Source organism: Ciconia boyciana, chromosome 2 (genome assembly GCF_034638445.1).
Source record: "Ciconia boyciana chromosome 2, ASM3463844v1, whole genome shotgun sequence".
Classification (NCBI taxonomy): domain Eukaryota; kingdom Metazoa; phylum Chordata; class Aves; order Ciconiiformes; family Ciconiidae; genus Ciconia; species Ciconia boyciana.
In genome coordinates this window covers 142,290,480-142,309,757 of record NC_132935.1, presented here as the reverse complement: position 1 = coordinate 142,309,757, position 19,278 = coordinate 142,290,480, and the positions used below count along the sequence as shown (strand labels likewise).

Here is a 19,278-nt window from a genome sequence, read left to right as displayed (position 1 = left end):
TTCGTCTCTGCTTTTTTTTTTGCCTCTTTTTTGCCTCTTTTTTCATCTTCATCCTTTTTTGTCTTCGTCCTTTTTCATCTTTTTCTGTTTTGGCGTTGCCTTTTTTTTTTAAATTTTGCGACAGGGCACTGTTGCACAGGGCAGGGCACCTTCTTATTACAGATTCTTTTCCTATGCTGTACATATTTCCTTGCTTTCTACAATCTAGATGTCTGCAGGATAGAAGTTTTCATGGAATGATAACTTGTTTAAAAACATAATTTTGTATTTTACCTATGTTAGCCACAGCTCACATAAGCAGTAAAGCCCATGCATAAGTAATATTCCTTTGATTTGTCTCCTTATTTGGTTGCTGTCAGATTGAAGATACTATCTCCAAAGGTGAGAAGTCAGTCTCCCAGTAGGCAGTTGGGCTAAAGCCTGTATGAGCGTTAAGGTATAGTAAGAAGTTTGTTCTCTGCCTTTTTTTTTTTTTTCCTGAGATAAATATTCATCTACATGATGTGATTTTTTTCACCTTTTTGAACACCACACTGTTCAAATAGAAAACTCTGTGGTTGTCTTTTGATTCAGGCTTGATTTATATTACACCTTAGAATTAGAAACCTTCATTCATCTTATCTATCATCCGAAACTGCTCAGCTGGAGCCATTCTTGCTGTTCTTGTGGTTTTTCAGTTGTTTAATTCTTTGTTTCAGGAGGTCTCTGCTGATCCTACAGGAACTCTCACAGCTGCTGAAGAGAGAAAGGAGAAGGTGCCAAGCCCACATCTCAGTCATCTCGTAGTTTTGACATCTGGCAATTCGCTGTACGGTTTGGCAGAGAGAGTGGTGGCCACGGAATCATTGTAGGTTATTTACTGTACACTGCATTTTGTGGTCACTGGAAGCTATGGATAGTTTAAGAGATTGTGATTACAAGCCAAAACCTTCTTGAGAGGTCAAAAATTCCTACCTCTCAATGTGATTTTAAATATGAGTGATAGAGGTAGTTTCTTAATTAAAGGTAGTGGGATCTAACCAGCACAAGCAATGAAATTTTACTGCAGCTGGTCCAGTAATTTGTGACAGTACAAGGCCAAATCTAACAGGAAAAAAGTTTAATTTTAAAGAGGCTAATAGGAGTATTTAATCTGTATGGTTCATTTAAACTTTATCTTAAGTACGCAAATGGTGATGGCTGAGACTCAGAACTGCTTAGTTCATATTGGTTTGGCTTGGATTGCACTGTTCTTTGCAATGGGTGGAAGTTTACCTGTGAAGAAGAGATTATACCAAGCAAGTAATGCAAAACTTACAAAGTGGTTTTTATTTGGTCAGAATAATAGTAAGAGTCAGATAGGAATTATTTTTTTTCCCCACACGCAAGATGACACTTAAAGATTAGAAGTTAATTTTTAAAATGAATTTTAAAAATGTGTTTTCAAAGAAGCTTATTTTCTTTTGCATTCATTTATGCTTAGTTAGAAATGTATTTCTTTGTTATGTTATTAACAAATCCTACCCTTGAGAAAGAATTTGATCTCTTATTCTATCTTTTAAAGATTCACTAGTATATGAGTAATTAGGAATGTTATTTTTGAATCTGACATTGATATTAATGTTGACTGCAGTGTGGAAATTACGGGACACTTGTCCACTGACTTTACTAGACTTTGGATCAGACTTTTGCAGTGTATCCTGAGTAAAATGGAAATATGAATTGTTGATATTCAAGCCTTAGTCTCTTTATTCAACCTTTTTCTTGTTTGCAATCGTATTTTAAAATTGTCAGAATTGAGAATACTTGCTGATATGCTGGCATGAAACTGATACGGTTCTTCTCAGGACTAAATTTTCCAAGGTTACATATCGTTATTGCCAAATATGTCAACTGTAGAGTAAAAGTTGTACAGAGACATGCCAAATGATGCATTTAGTTCACAGTAAATTTTCTTTGCTTTCAAAGGGTATTTCTGGCTGAGCAGTTTGAGTTTCTTCAGCCTCACCTTGATGCGGTGATGCCAGCTGCCAAGAAGCCTTTTCTTCAGCAGTTCTATTCTCAGGTCAGAATTGTGTAATTCATGGCTGATTTTCAAACGAAAGATTTGAAACTTGTACAATATGGTGCAAATACTTGTACATCATAGCTATATAGTAGCCAGAAATTTACTGAATTGAGTTTTATTTATATTCTGTTTCAGACAGTGTCAACTGCCAGTGAACTACGTAAACCAGTTTATTGGATTGTTGCTGCTAAAGCCATTGATTATGAACAAATGCTGCTTCTCATGGCTAATGTGAAATGGGATGTGAAGGAAATCATGTCACAACACAATATATATGTAGATGCTCTTTTAAAGGTGAATACTTTCTGGGAAATGGTGTGCTAGAGTTTATATAAATATTAAATTATTGTAATACTTCACTAAAACTGTTAAAGTAGCATGGTTAGAGCAATACAGCATCCTGACAAATGGTAAGTTATTATAAGGAGGTCTGTCATTTTCATTATTCTTGCTGCTAGTAGATTGTTTTCAGTGATGATTTTTTGACTACATGGTGGGTGAAAGTGACCACAAAAGTTTAATGAGTTTCATATATAAGTCCTGAATGGTAGATAAATATGTAGCAAACAGAGTAACACTGAGGAAAATCCAGTGGCCTGAGATAGTGGGTTTTTTAACAAAGGCTATTTGCTGTTCTGCATAACTTTAGTGGTTGTCTTTGAGATGTATCGTAGGGGCTATAGGTCAAACCAGCACCAATAATGATCATGCACTATCTAATTGAAGTTGCTGTATTTAGAAGTTAGCATTCGAAAAGGAAGGTAAAAGGGAAGTTATTCACCCAACTTTTCAATTGCATTCAGTAGAAGTGGTTATACAATTACTGTGTCTTACGGCATATAGAACCAGTTCTTGGGAGAATCCCTCTCTCATCCTTTTATATATGCCTAAATGATATTTCTAAAGGTCTTTAGAAGGAAGTTCTGGCAGTAGTAGAATTATACTAATTCTCACAGAGAAACTAAAATTTTTAATTTAAAGATATATGAAGTATGTATCATGGAAAAAGTTACGCATCTGTGTTGAATAACAGTTTTGCTTCCACCTTTGTACTTTGTAGCTGTTCTCTGCTTAAAAAAAAAAAAATCAACGCAAAATGGTAGAATCTGATAGAGGATATATCATTGCACTGAATTTGATTGAATCTTTGTGATTACCCTTCTTTATGCTGCCATGGCTTTTTGAAATCAGTTTGTACTTAGAACATTTGGTCTCTGCAGTAGAACTTTTTCCTTTTCTGAGTGTGCAGCTGCTGATGAATTTGATTCAGGACAATCAGGGCTAATACCATTTAAAACCATTTCTGGCCTCTACATTATATAGCTAATAATAGTTGCTACAGAAGCTTTTAGATTACTGCTAAGCAATTAGTGATTTGCTGTGTACCCTGGGACTCCAAGAGTGCCAGGTGTAAGCACAATGTTTAATGTAATAACCAACTACTTTTAGCCATGTACACATATGCAAAATTCTATACTCAGTTGTAGCATGCATGGAAGCAGATAAATTGCGGAAAGAGGATTGTTCAAGAAATTAATTAACACGGAGTGTTAGGCATCTTTATCTTGAGTGAGTTGTATGCCAGTTAAAGCATGACATTGCGGTACCCTGTTTTCTCTTGCCAAATTCCTCTGCCAGAAACTTTGTGTTAAACACCAATTGTTTGGTCAGATACTAGGATAAATTGGTTACTGACATTCCCTTCTGTTTTTCTTCACTTACTGATGGGGGGGAAAAAAAGGAAGGAAAAAAGAGGAAAAACCACCTAGATTAACAGCCTTGGAATGAGAGCATTTTGTTGGACAAGTATGGTCTTAATAGGCTGCAGTACAAACTGCTTTTGCTGGTTACACAGAGCAGTTCATTATCAGTCTGCTTTACGTTCAAGTCATTTGATACTTTTTTTTTAAATGATAGAGGCATTAGTCACTGGCAGCAGACTTCTGTTTCACTTTATGTAAGTCATTGTAGCAGTACTTATGTTCAGTTATGACTAGTTTGTCACTCATAGTAACAGCTCAGATCCATCCAGGCCATTGATGTTTCAGGTGGAAACAGGTGCCTTCCCTCAACCTGAATCATGATCTAGTGTTGCAGTATGCTCCTAAACTGTTAGATTGGGACTCTCTTCAGTGGGTGCTCTCAGGTCCTTTTAAAGCACCGGGGAACTATCTAATGTGAAAGGTTGAAGAATGAAAAGTGGTTACAATATTTCTGAGCTTCTCTTTGAAAGCTGATGGGGCGAGTATTTAGAGGGATAAAGAGATCATCACTGGATTTTTTTCAGTGGCTGTATATTGACTTTTAAAAAGTTAAAGATGAGTTTAGGGAGTGAGGCAATGAAAACAGCATTTGAAGGATTAGCCACTTGGTTAATTTTTTAGAGGTGTCAGTTTCACAGAGAACTACACCTCTGGGGAACAGAGCAGTATTTCCTTTTTTTAAAAAAATTACTGAGGTAATGTTGTGAATGATATACTAGAAAGTGGTATGCTTCCTACTTTACACATTAAGCTTGTCTCTACAGTCTGTGCCTTTTAAGCTTCTCTGCTTTGCTCTTATTTTTCAGTATTCTCTTTCATGTGCACTTTTTCTTTGTTGTTGTTGTTGCTAGTGGTGTATGGAGTATGATCCCTTTTATGCTAAAGGAATAATGATCTTTCATGTTTCATCAGGAATTTGAAGAATTTAACAGAAGGTTGAACGAGGTGTCTAAGAGAGTCCGTATTCCACTGCCAGTCTCCAACATCCTTTGGGAGCACTGCATACGCTTGGCCAATAGAACCCTCGTGGAAGGGTAAGTAGTTCATGAAAGTCTTGCTTTTGGGTAAATACGTCTGTAATGATAACATCTATTTTATGGAACTAAAAGTTCTAATTTTGTAGTGCACTGGTGCTTTTTGGGGAGCCTAAAAAATATCAAGGCTTAACAGTCCTTAACAGTTGTTTCACAGAGTATGATACAGCATTAAGCCTAAATGGGATGGTCTTGTACCTAAATACTGCTGAAGAATGACATTGTCTGAGTGTTTTATTGACACGTTTGAAACAACATAGTTGTTTTTCAAAGAAACTTCTATCTGAAAATTATAATTTCCTGACAGAGCAAAGAAGAAAGATGAAGTGTAATTGTCAGCATCTCTGTGGTGATGCCATTTGTCTTTGCCAGGAAGAAAGATGGAGTTATCAACCCTAGCAGTTATCTTAGAGTAGCCATGGAGCAGGATCTTTCTAAATTCACCAGGAACAGAGAGGTGTCTTAGTTGGCTTGGTAAATAGAGGCTCAAGCATCTTAGTCAGGAACTGCTACACCTTGCTCATCCCTCCCTCTTAATCAGTGTCCCAGTCTTTTCAGAGTCAATATTGTAGCCTGAGTATTGTCGTCTTTTCATCCACTGCATTTATTTTTGTGTTCTTGTCCCCTTGCTACATATGTCTGGGCTCTCATCACACCTTCTTCTGCATCGTAGAATATGTGCTGTCTTCCACTCTTTCTACATATGTTTCCATATTTATTTCCTGGTTATCTTTACCCTATGCACTCCCTACTACCTATTTTACTTCTTTCCATCCCACTCTCCTGCTGTCTGTTCTAGTTTAGGACCTCAACAACATCCTTCTTTTCCAAGTGTTAGCTGTCTGTTAAGGATCATCAGCTTCCACTGCTTCCATCAAGCCATCATTTTTAAACTCATGCCTGTTTCTTTTTGTGCCATCCTTTTGCAGTCTCTTGAGAGATCAATTTCATCTTCAGGGAGACTAAATCCAGCCATTACCTCCCTCTGGCTTCCCAATTCCTTCACATGACATATGACCTATACAACTATCTTTTCTTTTTGAAATTTTATTTTCCACTTATCATGCCTCAAATCAAAAGAAGTGGAACAAAAGCATCTGTCTTCTCCTTCCCCTATCCCCCTTTCCTTTCAAGTGGATAACACCATCAGTCGCTACCAAACTCCTCTGCTGAGCCCTTGTACCTGTTTTGGGCTTGTTTCTTTCCCTTACTTCACAATCTTACTCATCTTTTGTGACTTCAGTGTTCACAAACTACTTAATTCTTAGCTGTGAAGATCATCGCTCATATGTCTTGTTCCATGCTGCAGTTTTGGTTCACGCTTGTGACTTACCATGAAACTTTCACCTTTACTTTACCTAAGCATTTCATTGACTGGTCAAAGTGGACTGGGAATACCTTGCTGATATGATTTGGCCTGTGCCCTTTCTTAGAGTGTAGAGAGCACTCATTATTACCTCCTCCCAAATATCTGCCTGTAATTACTCTTTCTTGCCCAGTTCTTTTTTTCTCACATATTTTGTAGTTTCTTTTGCCACTGGGGAAAGGAAAGGAAGGTGTCCTGAACAGCTGACTCTCTGAATACCTTCATACCTTCTTTCATCTCTGAATTCCATGAAGGTATGGAATTAAAAGCCATGAAGGAGGTGTTTCTCCTCCAGTCAGCCAGTCATCTGAAGTTGCTCTCATCAGGCTCTTTGAGTGAAAAATCATCTGCAGTACAGTCAGCCATATCCTTCTTTAAATTTTGCTCTGCCCTACCTCCCAGTTCTACGTTCTCTCCTGTTTCCCATCTGGCTTCTTGAAGTGCTTCAGTATGTCCTGTTGAGAATCATTGTCCAATCTTCTTCGGAGCTCCAGAGGGTTTGTGCCTTGGTCCCCTTCTCTTTTTGCCTCTTTCTGCATTCTGCAAATTCTTTCTGCGTACTAACTGTAAGGGTGCAATTTCTTCTTACTCTTAACCTGATCTTGCTGTGTATCCAGTTTCCAGCTGCATGTTTCTGCTGCCTCCTTTGCATCAGACCTAATAATTCAGGGAATGTATAATAATTAGGATCAACTTCATGAACCAGTGGAAGACTGAGCTTGCTTTAAATTTGGTACAAAGGAAGAGTGGAAAGAGTGGGACAGGATTGTCGCTTGTGGCAGCAGCCTGTGGGTGGGCTGGATTAAGTCTATCAAGACCCTGTGCCCCAGACCAAAGCTTTTTTAATTCCCTGTACGCAGTTGAAATTGGCACTGTTAAGGGCATTGTGATGTCATTTCCTTTGATCTTGACAAATGCAATTTCTTATCCATTTGAAAAACTGCAAAGATCAGTTTCCTCATTTGTTGCCTATCACCCCACTGTAATCCTTCCTGGTATTACCCTGTCCTAAGCTCATCTACTGTCTCTTCTTCTTTGAGCTCAAACCTGTCACCAGTTTTCTGTCAATCTACTCTCATTAAAACATTAACCTCTCACAGAGATTAGCCAGTGCTGCTACCCTTTATCCTCTGGTTATTGTGGGTGTTTTTGAACAAACAGCTTTGTGCCTTTCTCTGATGCTGCCACTATTGGTTCAGCAAGCTCCTGGTGACCATTCCTAAAGCTGTCGCGTTACCTTTCAGACTTCAGTGGTCTTGGTCACGTGACTAAAGCCACTGTCGTGTTCTGATCAACATTGATTTCATTTCCTTTAACCCACTTCTAGTAAGTTGTTCAGTGTAGGATTTTTAGTGGCTTGGGGCGGGGGGTGTTAAGTAGCACTGGGTACAATAGGATTCTGTTCTATGAGTGGGGCTAAAACATATTGTACTAATGCCAATAAAACTCTGCATCAGACATCCTAAGAGGATTTCTTGTCTGCTCTTAACTTAAAGCCATAATTATATTCTTCCTCAAGGTTTGAAGGACTAAGTTAAACAACTTTGAGAAGTATGATTCATTTTTATTTCCTTCTAATTTTTACTTTCCACTGTGTTTCTCTTTTCAGTTATGCCAATGTAAAGAAGTGCAGCAATGAAGGACGTGCCTTGATGCAACTGGACTTTCAACAATTCTTAATGAAACTAGAAAAGTTAACAGACATTAGGCCTATTCCAGATAAAGAATTTGTGGAGACCTACATTAAAGCATACTACCTGACAGAAAATGACATGGAACGCTGGATAAAAGAACATAGGGTAAGAGTTAAATTTTCATTCTTTTACTGTCTATCAGGAAAATTCACCATAATGATAGAATCATGCTAACAATTCTAAATGATCAATGCTTCTATGTGTTAAAAATGAACATATGCATATATATATTAATTTATTACAATAAAATCTGTATGGGAAGCAGTATAAATATAAATGTGTGTGTGTGCATGTATATGTTCATTATATTTATTATCATATGAAGTTAGTACGTGTTTGTACTGATTCAACATCTGATGACTGGGAAGGATGAGTAAGCCAGTCACATCTACCTACTGTATCAAAAAATGTAGAGAACTAGAGCAAAGTGAAGTTGGAAAAGTTTGTGTGCTGTTCAGAATATGCGTAAGTGCACAACTTGATCGTCAAGAAGTACAGTTTGAAATCACACCATGAAGTTTTACTTTGCCTTTAGGAGCAGATTGCTTAAACTAAGTTGTAAGGCACAATGGATAAGAGTCATTGCTTTTTCTTCCTTCATTTTATAATACTGAACCAGGATCAACATTGCTCTCTGAGATAACTCTTCATTTGTGTTTTGAAAGCATTTAGCATGCTCTCATGGTAGCATAACCTAACAATTATAACAGGACTGCGTAAGTAATAGTCACATGCTATTGGAGCTGCCCATTGTTAAAGTGAAAAGTCTTTTAAAATGGAGCATTTTGAAATCTGTATTTTGGGATTACTTTAAATCCCACTAGAAATGGATGAAAGAAATAAGTCTTTAATGTTGATTTCCTTGTTATACCTGGAGCCACAAGAGAGATTGTGAGCTGTTGTTTGGTGACCTCCATGGAAAAACTCTTGTTTAAACCCTACTGGTGGAAGCTATATTTTGGATAGTGTTAAGTATAAAGGTAGTACTGGCAAATGTGGTGTTTTGACAGATGTTAAGAATTCTTGTCTTAACATTTTTGCCATTTTTTCCTCCTTTATCATGTACTGAAATTAACATTGTTTGGAGACCCTGTAGACAGAAGTATTTAGAAGCTTAGTGGAAATGAGAAGTCAAAATAAAAAAGATCAACTTTTGCACAGTTTGTTTAGAAAAATGTTTCTGTGTTAAAAGCTTATCCTATTTGCATATATATTTCCCACCATGCCTCCCAAAGAATGGAAAATACATTAAAAATTGATTTCGATACATATGTACTCACAGAATTACTTTCTGCGAACTCAGTCCAACACTACTAAAGCCGTACGCATTTTCCATTATAATCTGCCATGTAGCAAAATACAGTTTTGTCCTGTGCCTCAACTATGAAAACTATCCAGACCTGACTTAACTACCGCTTTAAATCTCCCTTGTGTACTGACTGCTTCTATCAGTTGAAAAGTCCACAGTGTGTATGTCTGCATTTTTTAATTTTCTATCTTTGTCTGGTGTTTTATTTTGCCATAACATGGTCTGCTTTTATTTGCCAGGAATATTCCACTAAGCAGTTGACCAATCTGGTGAATGTTTGTCTGGGATCCCACATCAACAAAAAGGCAAGACAGAAGCTGCTAGCTGCTATTGACGACATAGACAGGCCTAAAAGATAACTGGAGAAAGCTACTTTCCTTGTGACTTGTACCTTTTTCTGTTCATATGAAGCATGCAGACAAATCTCTCATGGACTAATGACAACGTTCTCTTAAAAAACATTGTGCATGACCTTTCTTACCAGCATTAGAGACACTCTGAAGTGGCATAATGTTCTAAAATATGACTTTTCTAATCTGTAGAATTCTTTTCTGTTGTATTTCTTTTTTTTTTTTTTTTGTTACTTGCCCTTAGTAAAGGGCTGCTGTTTGTGTATCATTGGTGAGCTGTATATTTTGCAAAACTGTATACTGTAAGTAAAATCAAAATCAGAGAGAAACACATTGGCTTAATATATAGTTGATGCTCTTTTTTAATAAAAGGGCTACTTGAAAATATGATTTCTTCCCTCCCTGCTTTCACCCTCAGAAATTGTGCTTTATTATGGACCAGTGTAAAATGAAAGGAAATGTACAATATTTGATTGATGTATCTTGCATGTGGATTAAGAATGCAGATCAACTAAATACACTCATGTTAAAGCCTCTCATCTTCGTACATATTTAAAAATGTCTGTTTATTTCAGAATTAATTTAGTCATATCAAAATGATTGACTTCAGATTAATAGAAAGTAATAAATACTGTATACTAATATGATTTCTTTGTGAGACTTTATTTTCCTAATTCAACAATGCAAAATGTCATTTACACTAGAAAGTAGTAATGTTCCTTTCATATCACTTCCCTTTTGTCCCTCTGCCAGTCTTCCCTGTTCCGAAGCAATAATGCCAGGGAATAGGAATAATGGGTTTTTTGGCTGACGTTTTGAGTTGATACTAAGATAATATTAGTATTTCCTGCTCTGCTGTAGACACCCTGCGTGACCCTGAGCAAAGCAAAATTGCTTGGCTATGTATTTGTCCTAGAAATCGATTTGTCAGAGCATCATTGACTCCACTGAATTTTTCAGGTTTGCCTTTGGTTTTCAGTATGTAAAGTTTTAGATAATTTTTTTTATTACATAATAAACTTTTTGCAGTGCTTTCAGACCTTTTAAAAGGAAAAATGCTAGCATTGAGCTAATAATTAAAATAATTTACATAAGTGACAATCCAATAATGTATACAACATGGTAAATTCTCAGTTTCGTGTTCATACTTGCCATTGTACTTTTAATTCAAACATGGGAGAATCAGGACACGCTGAATGACAGCAGTACCTAGTGACAGAAAATTGCCCTGTGGAATCATTATAATTGCTCTTTTCTGTAGCTAAATTTCCTCTTCAGAAGTGAATTGAGCATCATTGTGTGAGTTCAGTGAAAGCCTGTATACAGTTTTAGGAGAATGATAGAATTTACATTTTAAATATCGACAGTGTAGTATCCACCTCCCTCGTTCATCTGTATTTTAAAGGAAATAACATGTAAAACAAAATTTAACTCCATTCTTTATTGACCATTTAATACTTGTTTAGCAGCGTGTCAATGTATATGTTGAAGCTGAATCACTTTTACCCTCATTAAAAAGGTGGTTCAGAAAAAGAAAAGTGTAGTTCATTTTGAAAGTGTGGATGTTTGCGTCAGTGTATTTGCCCTGAAGTCAGACCCTGAACAACAGCTCTTGGAAGAAATAGAATCGTGTCAGAGACAATTAGTGTAAAATCTGCTTCAATTTTCTTCTAATGGATGAAGTAAGAAATTTAAATATCTTTACCAGAGCTGTGGTGAGCTGAACACATGGATAATTTCTCCTGAACTATTTAGGCTGCTGTAATTTGATTGCTTACCAAAAGGTAGGAGTATAAGCACTGATTGGAATGTGGGGTCAAGGAAGGAGGTGAGCAATTGCATGAATCATAGTCAGGAGTAATTTTTTGTAGTGTATCTATAGTTTGACTTGTTATTTTTAAGTAAGTCCCCAAATAAAAGAATGTGTAAGATGCAGTGTTAAACCTGTGCAACAACTGTTTGATCTTCATTCTTATATGCCTCAGAAATTATTATATTTTTCAGGGGAACCTCCCCTCGCTGCCCAGGATTGATGCTAAGGGACAAGCTACATAACTTAATGGCCTACATACGTTCTTAGATATGTGGTTTAACTTTTAGGTTGCCCTGCGTGGAGTCAGGAGTTGGACTAGATGATCCTCGTGGGTCCCTTCCAACTCATGATACTCTATATTACTTGGTCCTGAGTGACTAATGTAGCCAAGTTTTGGCTGAATGTTGGCTCTGGTATGAGAATTTTTTACAAACCATTGATTTTTGAGAATCTGTACATCTTCATTGTCCTATGGAATAAGAAGACTCTGTTACACTGCTTTTTCTGCAATGGAGAATATGGCTTAAAACATCCTCTATGATTTAGAGGAGTGTTTTGGAATACTTTAGTAATGGAAGATGATTTCCTTTAGTCTCCAAGGAGAATGACCAGCACTGCAGAGGTGGGCAATGTACCTGTCAGTCCTTCTTCAGCATAATGAAGAATTTAAATCCTGTTCCTCAAACAATGAGTACTCTGATATTTGCCAAACTCAGCTGGAGCGTAGATGACTAGTTTTCAAGTCTCTCGTTAGGCAAAGCCTATCCCTGCCCTGATCAGCATACAACTGGCTTTCTACAGTCAGCTTCTCTCAGTTGCATCTAATGGTGATGCTGTTCTCCAAAGAAGCAGCTACTGGGACAAAAACAGGGGGTAGCCAACTGATCGGTTGTTGTGACCCTGGTGTAAGATTCAAGTCCTTGCTTCGGTGTAAGTTTAAATATTCAAAGCAGAATGGCATTGACAGGAAAGACCATCTTGGATCAGCAGTGCTTCAGCTGATGAGATAGTGCACAGAGCAGCCTCCGGTGGTGTAAATTCAAGTGCCTGATCTGGGCAGGGACTTGAATGCTCCATGATTTCAGATGAGTAGCTAGATTTCAAGGTAACTGACTATTCTGGGGTCCCTCGTTCCCTCATGGGAGAGAGTCTTCCCATGTGTAAAACAAAAGCTTGGCTTGCTTCTGGTCTGCAATGGGAAAAACTAGGCCTGCTCAGACCTGCTTAGCAACACCCTGAATGTGGGGTGTAGATTATAGCTGGTGAACACGGCTGAAAGAACAGTCTTCCTTCTTTTGTCCCTGCCCCCTTAGGGGAGAAAAAGGGACAAGTGATCAAGGGCAGGTCTCAAAGCTGTCTGTGAAAGGTTTGCATCCCCTTTTAATTTTCACAGGAGTGAATGACAAAGGCATGTCTCATAATACTGAAGATGGAGTTTACTAACCACAGCAAAGCTGTGGATGTGAGTTGTGCTCTTGACTTGTCCTCCTGCCACAGAACACACAAAATTATAAAGATCCCCTTCTCTTACTGTGAAAGTGATATATTTGGGGTCTTTCCCCTTTAAGACCTTGCTCATGGTTAGTGTTTATGAAATTTCTGTATTGCAAGCTGTATGTTGGTAACTCAAATTTTGAATAAAGCCCAAGGTTAAAAAAAAAACCAAAAACAAAAACCACCAAACCAAACCAATCCTCAAAAACACACACAAAAAAACCCCTCCACCCTGATTAAATTGATAAATAGTGCTGTCTCTTACCAAAATCCTTTAAAGGGCAAATGTCAGCAGGCACCTGCTATATTATAAATGATGCAAACAGAGATGGACAAAAAATGCAGATTTATTGTGTGTGGGTGATGGTATCTATTTTATTTATAACCACTGCTTGAAACAGCAAGCCTAAACATTGTACCAGACACTAGGATTATGGTGCAAGTATGGAAATAATGCAATTTGCAAACAGCAAAGTTTGTGCTTGCTGGCTATTTAAGGATATTTGTGAGTGTAGTGTTTTTGCAGTGCTAGAGCTGTTTTTCATCACAGCAGGGACTTGGTTTCTAAGGATCTCCTGCTCTTCCATGAGATCCTGAAGTGTGATGTGGAGTAGCATCTTTAAACTATAGTAAATACTTCACAGATCTGTGTTTGTGGTTTTTTTAAAATAGGCATTAAATCAATAACATGCCATAGGATAAAGTACACGCCTGACAAACTAATGAGGAGATGAGTAACCTCTTTTTTTGTGTGGTGGATCCATTGCTAAATCTTAATTTGGTGGAATATTCTGTCCAGTCCCAGAGAGTTTACATGTATCAGCTAAACTAAAAATAGTTGGATCTGACCTAAACTTGAATCTGCTTGGCTGTCCTGCTAAAGAAAGTCCCCTCAGTACCCCTCGGCTCTGCTGGATCGGTCTGAAACTTTTGATCTGGATATATGCATATAAGAAAAACAACTTCAGAGCAGAGATGTATAGATCTATGTGTTACATTTGTAGATTATCTTGCATAGATTTCAATATTGTCAGATTTAAAACTCGCAAACTGTCTAAATGTGTGTTGATCTTTGAAAAACAAAATATACGAGCAAGCTGAAGATCTAGGAGAAGAGATGCAGTGAAATGCCTCTTTTCACGAAGCACAAAATTAATGGATGTTCAAAATGACTGCAGGTATTTCTGAAGATCTTTTTTACAAGTAAATCCATGGTTCATACTTGTATGTACTTCCTGCCCTATATCTCTAGTGATTTTTATTCATACGTACCATTATTCATAAATAAAAAGCCAACCCATTCATTGTATTTTGGTAAAGAACAAAATAGAAATGTCACCTCAGCCTTAAAATAAAATGGATCCTTGTACAGGAAAGATATTGTCAGGATTATACTGCGGCTGCTGTCTGAGAGCTGCAGGGATTTAATGCAGAATATGCACCATAAAACTGTTCCTTTTGAAATTCTTCCATATATTATAGTGTAAATACATACATGCACACGGAGCTTTGTGTGCAATGTAATTCGATGCTGGGGGCCATGAAAAAGAATGGCAAAATTCAACAAGAAGCCACACATTACTGGTTTCTCTGCCACCACTTACATTAATAGCTGACACTGAAGCCTGGGTAGGTAGTGCAGAGGTGTTTCATGGTGTGAGTATTTGGTGTCCGCTGAGGACAGGATCATAATCTAGGGCCGAATTCAGAGCTTTGAGTACATCTGAGTTACCATACTGCTCCCACTGCTGCTGACTTTGTCTGCCGCTGACACGTGCTGTGTAGGAAGCATCGTGAAGGAGCCTGCTGAAGAGGAGCTCCAACCCAGCCCAAAACACTGTAAGCATCAGGTTGGGCACTGTTGGTGGAGCATGATGCTCCTGCCCTTAAGCAGAGATCGTGGATAGCCATGCTTGCTGTCCTGGCTGCCCAGGGGGGATCCCTGTTCCAAATGCATGGAACTTGTGGGTTGGAGTATGGGCAGAATCAGGCTGAAAGGCAGCGGTATGTCAGCGTGGTGAACCTGCAGCTTGCTCTGGGACAGTTCGCTGTTCTCTTGAAACCTGAAACCTCGATAAACACGGGAATTGTCATTGCCTGATGCAGTTATTAGCACAGTACTAAGCACCTGTGAGTTTTCAGGACCGTTTATTTCTTGAAGTGTAGGAAAATGTCATCGATGTAAGCGAGTTTGACCAGGGGCTGCTTCCTGGCCCTGAGCTGCCAACATCTGTCTCCTCCAGAGCAGTTAGAATATTTAAACAGCCAAATGCTCCAAACGGCTGAGCGTTCACGGGTGGTTTATAATGTGCTACGTGTCAACTAGACTAAATTGTTGCTGTGAATAGTAATGCCTCGTAGCTGTAATGTCATTAGCCCTACCTTCCCCCCTTGCACACACAGCCCAGCGTTGTGCTGGTGTCTGCTGTTTGGCAGGGCACTTCCTTCTCAGAGTTTACTGAGCCTTTATGCTGAGGTCTGTTTATTTTTAGTGAGATGTTTACTGTTGCTTTCTGTAGCTCAAAATCTCTGCGGTAAGATGCAGGGCTCTGGGTGATGCACGTTTGTTTTTGCCTGCATGCACTAAGAGACCTCTTGCTGTTTTTGGCTGCCCTGGCCGGGTGGGAAGGAACTCCCCATAGGTGCCACATTCGGTAACACTTTAGAGGTGCTGCATACCGCAATGGCCAGGTCACGGACCTGTCCTGAGCTTTGATTTAGGTTCTGCTCTGTCTTGGTGCCTGGTGTAGGGAAGTTTGTTTTATTTTCCTATACTTTACTCCTCTAGCTATAAAAGAAATGAAGTTGTCTACCATGTTTTATAAAGTGCTATCGGTCCGTGGTTCCGTGGGCATGACCTGTACTTTTAATGGCTATCAGTGACTTAACCCCAGGGAAGCTGAAACATGAACTGTGGAGAAGGTGACACATAAGGAAACTTCCTTCCCTGTGTCTCGGGCTTCTTAGGTGCTGTTTCCTTTGCATTAGGACAGAAGCCAGTAATCTTACACATGTTCTTGCTTCTGATGCTACGCTTCAAACCACATCAGGCAGTGCCGTTGCCTGTGTAGCAGGGGACCCTGCTATGGACCAGAAAACATGAGTTGAGCTATGGATGGGACTCTTCTAAGATGTACCTATGCATTACAGTAATCTGCTACTGCCAGAAATAATAGCCAGATGGATTAGATAGGGAATACCGTGGACAAAATTAAAGGAAGATTCATCTTTTTTTTTTAAATGAAAGTATGAAAGGATATTTAAAAATACATACACACATGCATCCTGATGGCTGTCCTTCATATACCATCAATAAAAGCTCATGCCCTCCATGTGAATCATGGAAGTAGTTAGCTATTAAGGAGATAAGTACCCTGGAGATACCATATGGATGCAGACTGAGGGATGATTTATTGGGATAGACAGACTTCCAAAGAGACGCAAGCTGTAAGGAGTAAAGACACTTGCAAATAAGATCTCATCTTTATTGTGATGTTCAATGTGATTTCTAGGTAAAGGAAAATGTATTTTGGGGAGCTAATCAAGGCATTTTTCATCTAGGGTTCAAGCCTTTATCCTCCCCTTCTACATAAGAGGCCTTCATTGCATCAATTCCTCTCCCTTCCCATCCGTGTGTACCTGGAGCCCATATTTTCCTCCTACACATCCAGACACCTGGACACAGACAGGGATCCTTTCCAGAGGAGGTCGACTTGGGGAAAGTCTACCTGGAGGAGCCCACAGCAGCGCTGCTGGCAAAACTGTTCCTGGGAGAGGGGCGAAGGCTGCTACAGGCACTAGGCTCCATGTGGGACATCTCAGGCCAGTTGTAGGTATCTGCTGGCTTTATGAACCAAACATTTGCTTTTCTGCCAGCATAACTTCTTACCTTGTGGAAAGAAGCATGGGAAACTCTGGGGATCACCTTGATTTTCTTTTCCTTGAAGCACAAGTTTTTTTTCTTAAGGCACTGATTTATGACCTAAATGCCAGAATCAATACACAAAGGAGCTAGACCAGAAAGGACAAGAACAGTATAGATGAGACTTAAGATCTTGTTTGCTCACAAAAATCCTGGAACACAAAATTCTTGAGCATTTATTTTCTTTACAAATAACTTTTTTTTTGTAAAGCCCAAGTCTGAGATTGTTCCAATAAAAAATTCAGGTAAAGAGATCAGGGAAGATTTCTTTCCAAAGCCTATCCATGCTTTTTAAAATCTGTCTATTCAATAATGGGAAATGATGGGATAATATCTCTACATTTTTTTTTTTTTGTAGGCACTAAATTGTTTGATTAGCTTCAGTTGCCTGGGTGAGTGTTCAGACTCTGAACTGGTAGGCTCTCTTTAAGATTCTGGGTGATTAGTTCCCATGAACTTGTGTGCTCTTATCTCATGTTTTTAGGTTGAGACTCATTTCTGTATCAAATTTCAGTTTTCTGCATTTGAAAGGAGTGAATTGTATGAATAATTAAAACACATTTATTAACCTCTAATGAATGGTCAGTAAGGCTGGGAATTGGACTGAGTGACATGTGTGGGGAAAGTTTTGAAGCCTACTCTTCATCGGAATGAGAAAAAAAACCTTGAAGTTCATTAAAATTTTCTGGAGGTCATTATGTGCCTGGATCACAACCTGAAAAATACAAGTACAATCCTCTCTGGGGTTATCTGGTACTTCATGATGAATCTTTCTGCTCTCACTATTTCATGAGGTCAGTGAAGGATTTTCAGGCTGAAGTCTTCTACACTGTACCCTCGCATGCCTTCCTGAAAATGGGCTAGTGTTCATACTTGCTCTGTTTACAAACTCTACTTTTCTAGGAAAAGTAAATTAAAAAAAATGCAGAAGACTGGTCTTCTTTAAATATTTTATTAATATGTTCACCTTGCTTTACTTTTACAGTATGGAGTAGAACAGAGATGAAAGCATTAGCTGCTTTTATGTAAAGCTGACAGGTTAATTTTTGGCATTTTCTTTCTTTTGTATTCTACAGCACACTGCATAAACAAAAAGACCATATTAATGGTCAGTGGCCGCTTGCAGGGTGAGCCCTCTTCATTGGCGTTACTTCCAACTTATATGAATATTGTAACAGCACTTGGGTGCTCCAGTCATGGACCACATCATCACCCTGCTGGGCTTTCAGTAAAAAATATGGAATAAATGGTTTCTGTTGCCTCAGTAGGGCTTGAATCTAAGAGTAACATGGGTGGAGGGCCATGTTTGGCTAATCTCTGCTGGCTTGTGTATAATCACAGGACGAAGAGGACAAGGTCTCATCACCCCCTCCCGCCCCCCTTTCCGGGGCAACTCAGGATCCTGATGTAGGTGTGCCGAGTCGCCTGGTGGAGCAGCCTCTCTCCCCATTCACTGCCCCAGCCTGAAGAGGCTGACCCCCAAGTCTGCGCTGCCTGGTGTGAGCCCCTTCTGCTGAGACAGTCAGATTTATCTCTGGTGTCACTGAGGGTGGAGATATCAACCCCTGGAGTGGAAAGCAGAATCCAGCCCTGTGACTGCCAAGGTGATGAGCCATGCCTCCGTGGGATCTTTTTGACCTTCTGCACTGTGCCACCCATTATGGCTGTGGTGGGCTTCCAAGGAGAGGGCTGGAAGCGGCGGGGCGGCCGGCCAGGGGAGGATTGCAGGGCACTGGGCAAAAAAGCAGGCTGGGTGACAAGGACCCAGGGACTGGTGACCAGAGGTGACCTGGCTGCCAGGCGAAAGGTATCTTCTGGTTTGTTTTACTTCCTTTCCCACGCTGTTGAAGCAGAGGAGCAGCCTGAGGGACCACATGGAGGGCTGCCGCTCTCTCCTGGAGTCACAAGCTCTCTGCCACAGTGCCCTGGGGGGACATCTCTCCTAATGAAATCACCAGCCAGTCTCTGCTGCCTGGCTTTTGTATTAGCCAAGTTTAAATTAGGCCATCACTCTGAAGTGCCAGCCTATCTTTGCTGGTGACAGATTGAGGAGATGCAAGTATAATCAAAGGAGCAAATTAATCCAATCTGATTCATCTAATCTTGGTTCAAATGAAATGCTCCAAGGAGGCAATGTGGACTTGCTCTTCAGCATGTGCTGGAACTTGGGCTCTGGCTACAGAAGTGTTTCCACACCAGCCTTGGAGCAAGGCTGACCAAGGGTACCAGCAGGGTCTAGGATGCAGACTGGCAGAGTAGCCAGGCCACAGGCCAAACAGGGTCACCACCTTGCGGGGACAGTATTTCCAATATGTTCCTGGGCTGGAGAGGGGCAAAGGATTGGGGAACAAGTGGTAAAAATCCCACTACAAAATGGAAAACTTTTTATATTGACTTAATGGTTTTGTGGTGATGAGGCTCAGGAGTAGTGCAGTGAGGGACCAGAGCAAAGGAAAATAGTTTATGTGTTTTATAGGATCCCCCGT

General features: G+C 39.4%; 1 protein-coding gene across 3 annotated transcripts in view; it reads left to right on the top strand.

The window, feature by feature from the left end:
* The window catches only part of VPS50 (VPS50 subunit of EARP/GARPII complex), a 103,942-nt gene extending 93,756 nt beyond the window's left edge, over nucleotides 1-10,186 (top strand). For 2 of the 3 annotated variants that reach the window (XM_072854260.1, XM_072854258.1), the window contains 6 exons: nucleotides 699-847; nucleotides 1,948-2,044; nucleotides 2,183-2,341; nucleotides 4,723-4,844; nucleotides 7,820-8,009; nucleotides 9,453-10,186. In XM_072854260.1, coding sequence (XP_072710361.1) covers nucleotides 699-847; nucleotides 1,948-2,044; nucleotides 2,183-2,341; nucleotides 4,723-4,844; nucleotides 7,820-8,009; nucleotides 9,453-9,572 — 837 coding nt within the window. In that variant the 3' untranslated portion in view covers nucleotides 9,573-10,186. The remainder of the gene's footprint in view (nucleotides 1-698; nucleotides 848-1,947; nucleotides 2,045-2,182; nucleotides 2,342-4,722; nucleotides 4,845-7,819; nucleotides 8,010-9,452) is intronic. The other variant, XM_072854259.1, reaches the window with a different exon arrangement.
* Nucleotides 10,187-19,278: the final 9,092 nt, after the last annotated feature.